General features: G+C 34.4%; 1 protein-coding gene across 1 annotated transcript; it reads left to right on the forward strand.

Annotated features, from left to right (window-relative positions):
* Window positions 1-4,642: 4,642 nt before the first annotated feature.
* On the forward strand, window positions 4,643-7,050 carry LOC132053404 (transcription factor MYB102-like). The gene is made up of 3 exons (XM_059445423.1): window positions 4,643-5,044; window positions 5,506-5,635; window positions 6,088-7,050. Exons 1-3 carry the CDS (start codon window positions 4,912-4,914, stop codon window positions 6,794-6,796), a joined length of 972 nt encoding a protein of 323 aa, XP_059301406.1. The 5' UTR covers window positions 4,643-4,911; the 3' UTR covers window positions 6,797-7,050.
* The last annotated feature ends 9,148 nt before the right edge of the window (window positions 7,051-16,198 follow it).

The raw sequence follows: 16,198 nt of genomic DNA on the forward strand, positions 1-16,198 counted from the left end.
ATAATAGAAAATTTGAATTTTTTTTTTTTTTTTGGATATACTTTCATCTCCTAATAATCAAGAATTCCTTTCCAAATAAAAATTGACCTCCGCCACTTTTCCCTACTCCCGGTACTGTTGTTACTTGTTACTGCTTCACCACGGCTCCGCTGCCTTTGCTTCCACCACTGTAGGCTCCCTTAATTCCTTGTTTATTTCTTTGCCCTATTTGGTTATTTCCTTTTTTTCCCCTCCATCAAGTATATATTTTTGCTTTGCTTTTGTTATATTTAGTTGAATTTTGGTGTTCTCGTTAAGTTTTATTGTCATTTTTTTGGTTATATATTGTTTAATTTGTTATGTAGACCTTGATTCAATCTTATTAACTAGTGGTAAGTTTGCATTAAAGATATGCACTACTACGCACACGCCTTTTTTTGAGGGACAAAACCGATCGACGGATAGTTATAATCGAAAATTATCATCTCGGGAAAAAAATCGATAGACACTCTTCGGTTCGATAGCCTCCATCAAGAATATATTAAAGATAACGATATTAGAAAATTTTATATAATTTTTGCGCATTTTTGAGCAAAATTAACCAATGGCCGTTCGTCGATTTTATTAAGAAAAATTGAAAAACACAATTTCATTGGTTTTATATAGTGTCTGTTAGTTATCTTTACGGAATAGTAGATTGACAATGCCCGTCAATATTTATCACTCGAAAAATACGATTTTAGTCATGGTGGCACCCGTACTCATCAAATCCTGGATCCGCCTCTGGCGTGAGGTGGGGTGTTGAAGAATGAAAAAAGTCCTTCATCGGTGGTTAATGAGATGAGTTAATTATACTTCCTTATACGAACTTGCGAATCCTCCCCTCATAAGCTTTTGGGGTTGAGTTAGGCCCATAATCTATTTCTTTACACTAACCTTATTTAACAAAAAAAAATAGTAATGAATTATCAAAAGAACCATGTTAGAGTTATTTAGCGATGGATTAGCAATGAGTTTTTGGCTTATTCCTTTTTTTTTTGTTTAGTGAATGTGAATCTCTTTTAAAAGTTAAAATACTCATCCTACTCTTAAGAAATGATTATTATCTCTTTTTTTCTCTCTAAATGATCGTTAATGCACATGTTAATTGTTTTATACTATGTTATACGACAACTTTCGTACTTTTTGCCTTCATTGCTGCTCCTTTCAATGGACATTCATGGTATTCATGATTCAGCTTCAAATCTCTACGAAAATAATATTATTATCGGTATCATTATATCCCTACATATAAGATTGTATAAAGTAATTAATATCCATCGGATTTTCTACTTTCTGATGTATTATTTCGTCAATGAGGCCTTAAAACATTTTTTATGACAATCGTTCAATAAAATCCAAAATGCGCCCCGCTTGTCTAAGCTTACGTTTATAATGAGTTATTTATTCTCACATTTTAGCACTTGTTTCTCTAATTAGCATAGAGTGGCTTCCTTGAAAGGAGACATGTCAAGGTCCTCAAGTACTATAGTCACCATTGCATATATATTATTTCAAGGGACAATCAATTTAAGTAATTAATTAACTAATTATATTAAAACTTGGTCTCCAATATTTGGTCCCAAGCTTCAAAAGGTGACAAGTTGAAATGCTGATGATAGCCAATGTAATAATATGAAATCTCTTGAGGAATATATACTATTGAAACTTAAGTAGGCGTTTGGCTATGAAAACCAAATATTTTTCACTTTATTTGAAATTTTGAAGATGGAGTTGTGTTTGGTCATAACTTTTGTAAATAATATTTGATTGTTTGAATGTATTGAAAGTGAAAAAGGTGAAAACAATATTTTTGGTATTTTTCAAATTTCAAATACAACTTCAAGTTGTGTTTGAAATTTTCATGAACAAACATTTATTTTCAAATAAAGTGAAATAATTTTCCGGAAAAAATTGAAAAATTCTCATGGCCAAGGCCCTAAAATTCAAAAAGGCTTTTTTTTTTTTTTTTTTTAATTAGAAAGAAGCACTTTCACAAAAAATGAACATGAAATGTTGTCCTCATAATTGGGATAATAGTCAAAATACCCCCCAACGTTTGACCAAAATGCCAACTACACACCGAACCTTTGCGGGGGTCCTATTACCCCCCTGGACAAATTTTTTCGGTAGCAAAATGACCCTTTTTGCCGATGTGGCAGAGAGCGTGAATACACCCGCTGGCGCGTGACGCCTTTAAAAATCAAGATCCGACTGCTTTGGACGCCAACTAAGCCGCCACATATGATGCCAAGTAGATAAAATTTGAACTCCCTCCATTTTTAGGCTACTTCATCTTCATCTTCACCCTATTTAATATCCATCCCCATTTTTTGTTGTCAAAATAATATCCATTATAAACGAAAATCTCAACCGAAGAAAATCCACATATGATTCCGAACAACTTGTTAAAGAACAACTTTCCACCATAAACGAAAATCAAGAAAAAAATGAAAAATTTGAAGAAAGAAAAAGGAAAAATCTCGAAAAAAATAAGGATGAAAAAATCTAATCTTGTTAAAGAAAATCGATTGGAAGTTGCTTGTTTGGAGTTGCTACTTGTTGCTTGGTTGGAGTTATTTAAGCACTAATTCTTTGAGTTGATTTGGGGAGAAAATTAAACTCCATTGCTAAGAATTTGGAGAAAGCTATGAAGAACACCAAATGGGTTTCTCTAAATTCTTGATTGTTTAATCAAATTAATGGATGAACTTTGTTCTATTTGGTGTTAGGAAGCTTCCTTTCACATTTGGGTTTGTTTGGATTAGATTTGAGCAAGTTGGTGTGATTTTTTTTTTCAACTCCTAGTGAAGATGATGATGATGATGATGATAATGTTGATGAAGATGAAGGAGAATTGGGTATGGGTTTTCAGATCCTTAATAAAAATGGAGTATGGAAAATTGAGAGATTTTTTTTTTTGAAGAAGAAGAAGAGTAGATGGATGGAGGAAGGGGGAAATTAATAAAAAAATGGGGCAAAATTAAACACGTGGCACGTGGGCGTGCCCGTGTGGACAACCGCCATTTAATATTTGGGGGTTGGCAGATTGGACTGCCACATCAGCAAAAAAGGGCCATTTTGCTACTGAAAAAATTTGTCCAGGGGGGTAATAGGACCCCCGCAAAGGTTCGGTGTGTAGTTGGCATTTTGGTCAAACGTTGGGGGTATTTTGACTATTATCTCCCTCATAATTGGTAGGGGAAATCTACCAACCATACCGACTAATCAGTCTTTGTTTTGAAGACATTGGTGCTAAGTCAAAACCATTAGTTAGCAGCCACTTGTCCATAACAATTCCCCAGAATTTTACATTTCCTTTTTAGACATAATCCCAAAACTTTATACTGTTAGCAGTGGAATTTTTTTTACAGTAATAATGTACTTTAATTTGCTATAGCAAGTAAGCTACTTTTATTTGTCAGACTATTAATCATACTTATTAAGGATGATTAGCGATAATTACGTGTGCTTTAGTTGACCTCATTGTATAAATTCGGTGCACTTGGCAGTACAGATATGTTTAAAACTATGCTAATTAGTAGGTAACTATAAGTAAATTTCTATGATAGATATTAATCGATAAACAATAACATACCCAATATGATCGCACAAGTGGGGTAAATAGACATTAATTGATAATCTGATAAAAATAATAATTAATATGATATATTATAAATTAGACTACACCGATTATGTAAAAATCTTCACCCAATAGTAAATGTATAACGGAAATGGCTCAAATATGTCGTCAAACTATCGAAAATGGCTCATTTATGCCACTTGTCAATATTTTGGCTCATTTATGCCATCGCCTCAATAGTTTAGCTCATTTATGCCATTGACGTTACCAAAATGGCTCATCTATGTCATTTTTCATTAACGCCGGTTTTACAATACCAGATATGACATGTGGCCGCCAACTAGAGGGTCCACGTCTTTTAATTAAACCAACACAAATTAAATCATAAATTAAACTAAAACCCGACCCATACACCCAACCCACCCAAATCCTTTTGACCCTAGCATTTAGAGGTTAAAGTGGTTAACAATTGGTTTTTGTTATTGCAATTAGTTTAACCTTTAAAGTTAGCATTAAGATGTTAAGTATGTTCTTAGTAAAGTTAACCACTTTAACCTCTACATCTAGGGTTAAAAGGATTTGGGTGGGTCGGGTTTTAGTTTAATTTGTGTTGGTTTAATTAAAAGATGTGGACCCTCTAGTTGGCGGCCACGTGTCATGTCTGGTATTATAAAACCGGCGTTGATGAAAAATGGCATGGATGAGCCATTTTTCTAACTTCAATGGCATAAATGAGCCGAACTATTGAGGCGATGGCATAAATGAGCCAAACTATTGATGAGTGGCATAAATGAGTCATTTCCGATAGTTCGATGACATATTTGAGCTTTTTCCGTATATATAATAACTTAAATTTTCATCTTTAAACATTTCACCTCATGAATCATGACAAAGCAGACAAAGAGAGGGACCACCAACGGCCGTGGTGGATAGATAGGATCTCTTCATACTTAACCAAACAAATAGAACACTTTCTCTTATAATGAGCCTTGCGCAGCATAAATCCGAATTAGTTGGAACTCAAAATAAGTAACACACCGGTGTGAAAAACCAAAAAACAAAAAGACAGAGGGGCATTCAGGTAAAATGAGGCCAGCGCCAAATTCTATTGACTTCAATTTGTTTTAAAGCACTTCTTTCTCATCTATAAATAAGAGTCATAAATCCCTCTAGCTATAGGGACCGACAACTTCACTTTTAAGTTTCCAAAATCTCACTCCTCTTCCATAATACATTTCTTTCTGTTTTCTTCAAACAATTACAATCAATATTCCTAAAGACCAAAAAACAACAACAACAACAACAACACTATGGGAAGAACACCATGTTGTGATAAAAATGGACTGAAGAAAGGTCCATGGACCCCAGAGGAAGATCAAAAACTCATTCACTATATTCAAGTTCATGGCCCTGGAAATTGGAGAAACCTCCCCAAGAATGCTGGTAAATAATTAATTCATCCATATTTTATTGTGTTTCGAATGAAGAAACAGTTTTTCATGAAAAAAAGTTTTCCTGGAAAATAATTTTCTTATTTGCTTTTTGGTGATGGTTAATAGGTTAAGTAAATAGAAAGTTTTCAAGAACATTTATATATAATTTAGACAAACATTATAAGGTGGACTGGCGAGGGATGGGGGTGGGCAGGACATAGGGGTGGGTTGTTCACGATCAGCATGTAATATATAAGACTTATTTTCCTACTGAAACAGTCCTCTACCTGTTTCAAGGTAGGGATAATTAAGGTTTGCGTACATTCTACCATCTCTAAACTCCATCTGGTGGGATTATACTGAGTATGTTGTTGTTGGTGTTGTATACCAAACAGACTCTATATGTTGTTTCATCTTTTCTTAAAAATAATATATATGTGTTCTAATATTTCAACAAAAATTTGTGTGCAGGACTTCAAAGGTGTGGCAAGAGTTGTCGTCTTCGGTGGACGAATTATTTGAGGCCTGATATTAGGAGAGGAAGATTCTCTTTTGAAGAAGAGGAAACAATTATCCAACTTCATAGTGTTCTTGGCAACAAGTAAGATTTATATCTATCATTCTTTTTCTTCCAATCTTTTTTATTTTATTTTCTATTCGGTATTTCGATATCTGCTTTGGGCCGATTAATTCTTCTCCCTTATTTTAGGAAAGCTCTTTAGTCTTACTATTTTTCATTTTTAAACTATATGATTACGCATTTAAAAGTATAAGTTGTTAGAGATAGCACAGTTATTTACTTAATTTTGTCAGTAACACGCCTCTACGTACGAACCTAATTTCTTTTCATCATCAAGCACATATAATCTTCTATTTATAATATGTGATGATAATTAAGACTTGATCCTAACGACCTTAGTCAGCTATGACAACATGTTAAATTGCACAACCACCTTATCTAAAAATTTAAACTGTTAAAGAAGATAAATTTTTATTTACTTAATTATATTCTCAACGTTTAACTCATCAGTATATCACTATATTTGTGTTCAGGTGGTCTGCAATAGCGGCTCGATTGCCAGGAAGAACTGACAACGAAATCAAGAATTATTGGAACACACATATAAGAAAAAGGCTTTTGAGGATGGGCATTGATCCAGTGACACATAGCCCTCGTCTTGATTTCTTAGACTTATCATCAATTCTCAACTCAACTCAACTTAATCTTTCAAGTTTGTTGGGACTACAAGCACTTGTAAACCCTGAAATATTCAAACTTGCTAATTCCCTTTTACTATCTCAAAATGAAAATCAAGAACTGTTATTACAAAATCAAAACTCTGAAGGGCCTGCACTCTTGCTTCAAAAACTTCAACAAAATCAATTATTGCATAACCAATCCTCTATTTTCCAACATAATAATCAACTGCACAACCAAGTTCCAGAAATACCAAATTGCACCCCACAAAATGTTTCATGTTCATCTTCCCAATCCATGCAAGGTAACATGGGACCTTATTTGATGAATGGCCAAATATTCCAAGAAAATGCGATGCTACCTCTTCAAAACTATAGTTACTCTGCGTCCGATGCATCTGAGAACTCAACGATTCAGTCCTTAAACAATAACAACAATCAGAATAGTCAGAATTTCAGCTTTGATACGCCTTTGTCAGGCACGGAAGAAGAGAAAGAGAGTTATTGCAGTAACTTCATGAAGTTTGAAATTCCAGAGAGTTTAGATTTTGATGATTTGTTGTAAACTGTCCAAAGAGTTTGTATCTCTCTCTGTTTTTTCTTTTTTGTTTCATTTCCAGATAGAGCTAAGTTAGATATGAGTCATTGTCATGTTTTTTTCTTTTTTTTTTTCTTTTTCCAAATTATGAATATGTACCAGCAGTTTGTTATATTATATTATCTTCTTTTGAATTTAATTTTTGTGCGGAGGCAGCATAGTTTCAAAACTTGCGACACTTACCTCAAGTATTTCTTTGTTTCAAAAGATGAGACAAAAAAAAAAAAAAAACCTATTCTCTAATGTATGGAATAATCAAACATGATAAAAAGAAATACTTATTAATTTAGATAAACTGAGTTGAATTAGAAAGTGAAATCGCCATAAACATAACTTTTTTTCTTTTACATATTTAGAGGATTTCACTTCAACAAAACAACAAAAACTGACTTAAAAAATAGACCTCCGAGTGTCAGTTTTTAAAATTATACAATTATAAAATACGCCATATGGAATCAAACCCTCAACTTTAGAATGGTAGGATTAATTTCGACTTCTAGACCATTGGTGGTTTTTGGTTTAGGACTTTGTTTGAGTCGAAATTCGTATTTTACCCAAATAGTTGAATTTGTTCTAAGGTTAACCACAGTTGGTAGTAATTTGACATATATGAAAGAATTAACACAAGCACGTTATTAGTAATTGATAAAGAATAAGTCAATAAAGAGAAAGAAAAAGAGTAAACTTATGTCAATTATGATGAACAACAGTAGTGGATTTCCTTATCCTCCAGAATGAATGAATACTTGATGATCAAAGAATAAAGATCATAATAAGCCAGAAATTGTAAATAATAATAGTGTATTTTCTAGTCAGACTTGGATGCCTAGTTATACAAGTGAAAATCCTATTTATAGGTATGTGATCTTATTTGGTGCCCTTCCCGTTGCATGTAGGTAACGGCAAGCATTAATTATTGAATTAATGATTGTCATTTAATTCCTTGATTCTGGTTGTTAGTAACCGTTTTCTCGTTACTATATGAACTCCATTTAATACGTAGTAAAGAGTGTCTTGTATGTTGTTTCCGTTGATGTTCTCTTTGTTGACCCAGACTTCGGTATTAGCTGTTTTCCCGTAATGCTATACCCGGCATTACCATCTGATATCCCTATGTCGTTGTAAAAATCGACATGTGTCGACTACATGTTGATCGACGTGTTAGATGCATTTTTAACCCATACAATTTTCTTTTTAATTTGTACTCTTCCTCCGGAGGTCATTTCTTTAAAAAAAAGAGAGAGAGAGAGAGATTAGTTTTAAAAAAAAAAGACCTCCTGAGTTGATGTTTAAATATATTATTTTAATTTAAAAAAAGGATCTCTAGAGGTCGGGTACCACTTTTCTAGTTTTGGCGCTAAAAAAACTAACCCCAAGATGCCGGTTTCCACTTTTTCGATTTTTGGCATGAAAACAACGAAGTCGGAGGTGAGTTTCTTTATAAAAAGAAAGTCAGAGATCGATTTTTTCCGATTTTCTCTGAAGGTCGGTATTCTGAGGTCGCTTTTAGCAGTTTTTACTAGTAATTATAAATTACATAAATTATATATTATATACTTGTATAATACTGTATAGTACCATATTTTTTGTGCGGAATGCCCTTCAAAGTCCCTGGTCTTTAATTTTTGCCCCTCAAATTATAGGTCTTTAATTTTTGCCCTTTGGCTAGAAACTCATGGGTTCCGGGTTCGAACTTCCGCTCAGTTAAAATTTTTTTTTAAAAAATCGCGAGGCAGAGTTCTAGATTTAGAGTTTGAACCTTATAAGGGAGAGTTTGGGCAAAGGTCTTCCTTAAGGCAAAAGTTTGCCTTAAGACAAACCTCTGCCTTAATGCCTAGCTTTTGCCCGAATAGGCCTAATTTTCGGGAAAAGTTAAGCCTTAAGGCATAAGTTTGCCTTAAGGCCTAATTTTGGGTAAGGCAAACTTCTACCTTAAGGCCTAACTTTTGCCCGGATAAGCCTAATTTTGCTACAAACCTCTACCTTATGATTTTTTTTTATCCTGCCAGAGTTCAAACCCAGAACCTCAGGGTATTAGGCGAAGGGCAAAGATTAAAGACCAACAATTTAAGGGACAAAAATTAAAGACCGGTGCCTTTGAAGGGAAATCATGCAAATGACCCGTATAATACTTCATATTTTTGCGGCCTTTTAATCATTTTTTTTTTGCGCTGATTGCCCTTCTTTTGGGGTGGTCTTTAATTTTTGCCCCTCAAATTGCTAGTCTTTAATTTTTGGCCTTCACTTAAAAAGGTGGCCGAAAATACCCCGAGGTTCTGAGTTCGAACCCCCGCTCAGTCAAAAAAAAAAAAAAAAAAAAAAACCGCAAGGCAAGACTTTTGTAAAAAGTCTACCTTATGCGGCAGACTTTGCCTTAAGGCATAGGCATTGTTAGAGATTGGGAAGGAAAATTCATCATGGCCTTCACTGTCTAGTTTATGGGAAATTCTAGCTTAATTGCTGAGACTAAAGCCGTTCTATATGGTCTATTGGTGCAAGATCAATGGTGCTACTCACCTCAATCTGGAGACTGACTCATTGGTACTCTTGTCATGCATTAGAGAGGTCTACAAAATCCCATGGAAAGTGGCACCTTTGATTAAGAAGATCTAGAACATCCTTCATGGTATTCATTGGAGTATTAATCATTGCTATAGGGAAGCAAATCAAGTTGCGGACAAGCTGGCCGCTCTGAGCTTCACCTATCAAAGAGATAAATTATCTTAACTACACGCGAATTACCCCTCCAGGTGAGAGGCTTAGTGAATATGGATAAATGGAAGATCCCTAACTTTCGAGTTAGGACAAAAAGGCACCACGAATTATCTCTGCTGATATTGTTTAAGTTGTACATTTGTGGTCTTTTGTATAGGACTTCAAACGGTTATCAGAGGTGGAATACTCCCTTAACTTTCTCTAAACCCCCCGGTAAAGTTCCTCCTAGTACCACTAGTTATGCTTTGGTCTTAAATTGTAAAGACATGGGCATGTCCATAGTCTTCTAACTTTTTGGAGAGGTTAGGCTTTACATCCCTCTCGCCCATGAATTTTGCTACGTATTATTAATATACGAGGTAGGGGTCATGCCTAACCCCCCACCATGAAGGTGGCTTTGAATTTTTTTAAAAATAAAAATAAAATAAAAAGTCTACCTTATAAGGCAAAGTCTGGCTTCTCCGATAGACTTTTAGTTATGCAGTAAGGCAAAGTCTACCGTCTCCGGCAAACTTTTAGTTATGCCTTAAGGCAACTAAAAGTTTGCCTTACAAGGAAAAATCTACCGTCTCGGGCATAGGTTCTATGTAACTTCGCCCAAATGCCTTGCGAAATTATTATTATATTCGACTCTACTGAATTTCGAACCCAGAACCTCGAAATATTTTCAGCCACATTTAAGCGAAGGCAGCGAGTTGAGGGACAAAAATTAAAGACCAGTCAGTACGAAGCACAGTTGTGCAAATTGCCCACTTTTATTAAAAGAGGCCCAAGGTAAAGGCTTCACTTGCCTTGCCTTGGATCCGCCCCTATGTAGAAAGCGCCACACATTCAATATAGGGAAACTTACATAAATGACTACATTTTGGGGGTTATTTTTTAGGCATAACTACACTTTAGCTAATTACATTTCGTAGCTACAGTAGACGCGTGCTACAGTAGATTGTATTCAACATTCGGATTGTATTCAAAATTCGATTGTGTCAGATTTTGGTGTATTCAAGTTAAATTTCGTTGTATTCAAGTCAGATGTATTCAACTAAGTTTTATTCAAGTCAAATGTATTCAACTCAACCGTATTCATTTGTAGCTACTTTTACACTGCATTCACTTTATTATATTTAAAATTGATTGTATACAAAAAAATATCCTTCAACATACACCCCCAAACACTGAATTTTGCACTAAAAATTAACGAATACACTCAAAAACTAAATACAAGAAATAAAATTCACGAGTAAAAAATGTATTCAAATTCTCCTCATTGTATACAAGTCGGATGTATTCAGCTCAAAAATCGTTGTATTCAATATTTACATGGCTAGCTCAAAATATCATTGTATTTAATATTTAAAATGGCTCTCTGTATTCATAAGCGACCTCTTTGTATTCATGAATACAACGAGTAACAACAACTGTCACTCCCATCACCGCCACCAACAACCCTCGCCGCCATCCGCCACAACAACACCATTACCACTTCTTCTCCTCTTCACTGCCAACAGCAACAACAGCAGCCATCGCCGGAGCTTACTTCTCCGGCGAACCACAACAACACCAACCACAGCCAACAACAACAACAACACCGCCACATTTTTGCTAAGATCTGAATTGTACAATAAGCTAAAATAAAAAAGGAAGAAACAAAACAAATTAAGATTTAAACCATTCACTGAAAGGAACAAAACAAATCTTCACTGAAAGGAAGAGAAGATTGTTGACATTATTGAACTCAATAATGTCGATCAACTGATCTGTGAAGAAGTAGAAATGGACAGGTCAACTGATCAACAAAGTGAAGAAGAAGAAATGGACAGGTCAACTTCGATATTTCCTAAATCTGTGAAACACACATATGTTGGACTATGTAAGGAAACATTTGGACCAGATGAAGAAATACTTGGGCCAAATCATCACTCAAGCCCAAGTCCCACAAACACAGACATGTTGTTATTGCCCAATTATCAAGCATGCCTCAAAACAAATACAACTCAAAGACACAACTGTCCAACCATAATTAACAACATGACAAATAGTACTTTTGTACAGTTTGTTATTTTTCTCTAGCCAATAAGATTAGAGCAAGTGTTTTAGGAGATTTATTATTTTTCTGTACATACAATACTTGTATAAATATAGTACATCATCAATGAAACAGAACACAAGAAAAGTTTCCCAAAATTCTGTATCTTTTTCTCTATTCATTTTCCAATAAAGATTTAGATGAGAGACAAAAGTGATAGGAAATGGAGGAGAGAGAGACCAGATGTGAGAGAATGGAGGAGAGAGAGACCAGATGTGAGAGAATGACTGAATTGGGAATACATTCCTCTTTTCATTGTATTTTACCTTGTAGTTAATAATTGTCATTAGCATACAAATGTTAGCTATGAGATGTAATTAAGTCAAACTATAGCTACTAAATATAATTAGCTATTAGTGTTTGTCAAACCATGTAGATTTCCCTTCAATATATGAAATACCTTTGAGATTCTGTTATAAAATGTTTAACATGGAGGAAATCTATTTTTAACATGAAAATTATCTATTTTTTATCGACCTTCTTTGTTCTTTAATTCACATACACAGGAGGTCAAACATAAAAGCGATTTTAAGAAATAAGTCATTTTCTGACAATCAAGACACACCAAAAAATATTTTCCAAAAAAGCCTTTCTTTGCCTGGAAAGTGAAACAAAGATTTACTAATTCATGAGTACTGTTGCCAGAATAAGGTTTCTCCGATAGTCCTTAGAAATTGTACTAATTTTAGAGAATATTGGAATGTGAAACAAAATTTCTTCTGGGAGTACCTTATTCGAAAAAATAAAAAAAGCATGAATTTATTCAAAACAGAAAATTCTTTAATTTTGTAAGAGAAAGATAACACTTTCTGAATCCGCCAACTTTGATTCCAATTAAGTTTCTCCATATAATATGAGAGAATTCATTGCTCAAATGCCACTTTCATTTGTCCAGTTTAATCAATGATTTATATTGGAAACGTCTACCCAAAAAAGAACTACTCTCTCCATTCCAAAAAGATTGTCTTACGTTCCTTATTAGTTTGTCTCAAAAAGATTGGCACATTTCTATATATAGAAATAATTTAACTTTATGAGATGATTTACAGCCACACAAATATCTTAAGCTTATTTTAGACCACACATTTCAAAAGTCTTTCTTTATTTCTTAAACTCTGTGTCAAATCAAACTAAGATAATCTTTTTGGGACGGAGGGAGTAGTTTACATATAGACCATCTTTAGCTTGCGTAAAAGAGCATTTAGCTTTTTTTTTTTTGGTTCCCCACCTGGGATTCGGCCCATATTGAAGCCTGACTATATCTGAATTCACGCCGCATAAGACCAATTCGGGAGAAACATTTCCTATCAAGAATTTTTTTCAAACCCAGGGCTCGAACTCGAGACCTCTGGTAGAAGAGCACTTCTTCAATTGCTAGTAGCCTAAGTTACTCGGACTCTTCGAAAGTGTTGGGGCATCCGTGTCGGATCCTTCAAAAATACACTACTTTTGAAGGATCCGACACGCACCCGACGACATTTTAGGAGAGTCCGAGTAACTTAGCTAGTAGCTACCAAGATTTCAAAGATTAATTTATTCTTTAGAATTTGAATTTCCTAAAAATTGTGCTTTTGGCTTGACATACACCTTTTTCTCATAACAATCATGTCACGGATAAAAGGAAAAAAATGGTTTGAGTTTTATGGAATTCTACCAGTATTTTCGGGGAGAAGTCCGCAATTCTCAAATCATTTTCAAGGAAACTAGGGCCGTTTATTATTACTTATATGGCGAAGGCTTGGCTCAAACCTTGTATTTATATTAAAAATTTGTATATAAATGATTTATTTTCAAAATTCAATAAGCAAAAATATTATATTTCAAAACCTATAAACTAAACAATACAAATCCTCCATGCATGTCCGGGGGTGGATCTACCTTATGAGTTAGGAGGATCACGCCACCTGCACACTTTGGCAAAAATTTCGAGTATACATGCAAATATCTGTAAGAAAACCTATGAATACATTAAATGGCACTCCCTATGCACAAAGCCGCTTTGGTGCCACTGGTTAATGTAGGCCGTTTGTCTACTCCTCGCTTTTCTCCTTTTTCTTCCTTTTCTTTTCCTCTTTTCATTCTCCACTATTGCTAAAAAAAATACTCTCATTCTCCTTCTTCTTCGTCATATCTTATCTTTTTAATTTATTGACACCAATTATTATTTTGTTTCTACAATTCAATCTTGCTTCATAAGCAAACTTCTTTGATAAATCATTTGAATTATTTTATTTAATATATAATTTTTCTCTCTTTTTGATGATGTGATATTGATATAAATTGGAATATAATTTGGTAGTAAATTTTTTTACTTTTGAGAGATCACTAGACATTTTGGTTGATTCTCATAGATTAAAAATGTGAAGCTCTTGTTTTGCAAATAATTGTCATAAAATTTGATAATTAAGATGAAAAAACTAACTCAAAAATATTGAATGTGCTCTTTCAATTATTGATATTTGTTTTTCGTTTTTGTAATTTCTTCCAGCTGACTAGAATTTAAATATTTAAATCAAGTGCGAAAAACGCTAAACTAAACGAAACTTATTTATCTATTTATGAAGAAAAGACCTAATAGGCCTAATCGAATCAATTGAAAATTAACTGACCCGATCCATCCTTCCTATTCGGTCTTTGTGGCCAGTAGTAGATTTTTGCATGTATAAAATAGTGGCACCTGCAACCTTGAAATTCTGAATCCGCCTCTGCGCATATCCCTATAAATAATAGCTTAGCTTTGATTTAATGTACTCCAATAGTACAATGATTAATAGAAATGAATGAGAATTCTTTGGTATGTTTGAATGGTGAAATATAGGAGTAGTTGTAGGAAATTAGGAGAAGAAAACCTAAATTGGAGAGACCTTCTGCTAACCCAAGATCGTTAACTAAGATCGGAAGATTCAATTAAAGAAGAGAAAGCTATAAAAAGGAGAACTTTATTATGGAAGAAGACTCCTTGAATTGACTTTTATTGAGTTTGTATGGCTTTGTATTGGCTTGGTTACAAATGACTAAGGCCACCCCTATTTAATTATACTTGTGCAGGGATGATTCTATACATTGTCCTAAATAAACAAAAAAAGGATCTACTCAATTCTATCCTATTCTACAAATATCTAAGACTCTAGAACATCTACACATTTCCTACAACAAATATCTAACAAGAATCTAAAACTTCTTGACATGTCTTAAAAATAAGTATCTAAGATATTACAAGAGGTCATTCTAGAAGTTTTCCTAAAAATCTTGGATTTTTTATAGTTTGAAAAAATCAAGTTTATTGTTTCACATTCCCCCTTAAAGTGATTTTTTGGAAGCTATCCCAAACTTGTCTCGGAAGAACTCAACCGAAGCTTTTGGGAGTGCCTTGGTGAAGATATCAACAATATTTTCTTGCTTCTTCAAATGATGAAGGTTTTCCGCTAATAATTGGGCATGCAGAGAAACATGAATATGTATTGATAAAATTTTCATCTCTGTAGCGAGAAGACTTGACAATATTTCTTTTTGGCCTTTGCGAACCACGTGAATCATCTCAATGCTGAGTTTCATGTTCTTAATTTTTCAAACTCCCCCCTTTTCTTAGATCCTCGACACTTGTATTATTTGGAGAAACACCTGAGTCATAGACGATCTGACCATTAATTTCCTTTGAAGTCTCAGCACCCACGTCTAATTTACCACCAGATTTTCTTTCCAGCTCCTCAATAAACTGTTTGTCAGATTCAGAGCATCCAAAAATCATTTTGTCTATCTCTTCATATGAAATTGAGCCTTCAAGGTCGACATCTTCATTTATTTAACCGTCGGCTTCCCCATATGCTTCCAGTATTTGATCTGAGCTAGTGATTGACTCTGATAAGGCAGATGATTGACCAGAGACATCAATTTCTAATACAACTCCCTCAATGCTTTCTCCGAAATGGTCACCATTTCCATATATAGTTTTAGACACTGCTTGCTCCGATTCTACTTCAACATCCTTCATGTCCAGACTTTGATTACTAGTTTCGAGATCTAGTTCGTTGATTTACTTAGTAGCAGCTACCATGTCACTAGTCTGAACGCCTTCAAAATCTTCTTGCTTCTTGTTGATGTCACTAGTGCCTTCCTTCTCCATGTGATGGACTGTATTTTTTGCTGTCACAATTACATCACAATCATTGTGTTCTCGGAAGTTGGAAAAATTTAGATTCATCTCCGATGAGATGGTGCCCATATCCTAAATCCATAATCCAGTCTCTTTCAAATTTGATGGAAGCCATGGCATCTACTGCTAGTGCCTGAGGGTCAGCTACAAAGCACCTTCCCCAGTCTTTTTCTTCTTTAACAACTTTCTCAGTTTGAGTCATATTACTCTCTTTAACTCGGCAATATCTTTTTATGAGTCTTATTTTGCTGCACCGATAGCGTTTGAGAGGCTTCTTACCGTGATTATTAGAAGACTCTTCATTCTTTCCTAGCGAGTTTGAACCACCTGAGGATAGAGAGTGCAGCCTATCTCTTGCTTTTCCTTTAAAGTTCCTCTTGTCGTCTACAAGAGCGTTTCCTTCACCTTTTTTGATAGA

Source organism: Lycium ferocissimum, chromosome 4 (genome assembly GCF_029784015.1).
Source record: "Lycium ferocissimum isolate CSIRO_LF1 chromosome 4, AGI_CSIRO_Lferr_CH_V1, whole genome shotgun sequence".
In the NCBI taxonomy this organism is placed as follows: domain Eukaryota; kingdom Viridiplantae; phylum Streptophyta; class Magnoliopsida; order Solanales; family Solanaceae; genus Lycium; species Lycium ferocissimum.

Coding starts and splice junctions, on each gene's coding strand:
- LOC132053404 (XM_059445423.1), top strand. CDS start 4,912: ATGGGAAGAACACCATGTTGTGATAAAAATGGACTGAAGAAAGGTCCA. Junction 5,045..5,505: donor AAACCTCCCCAAGAATGCTG/GTAAATAATTAA, acceptor ATTTGTGTGCAG/GACTTCAAAGGTGTGGCAAG. Junction 5,636..6,087: donor CATAGTGTTCTTGGCAACAA/GTAAGATTTATA, acceptor ATTTGTGTTCAG/GTGGTCTGCAATAGCGGCTC.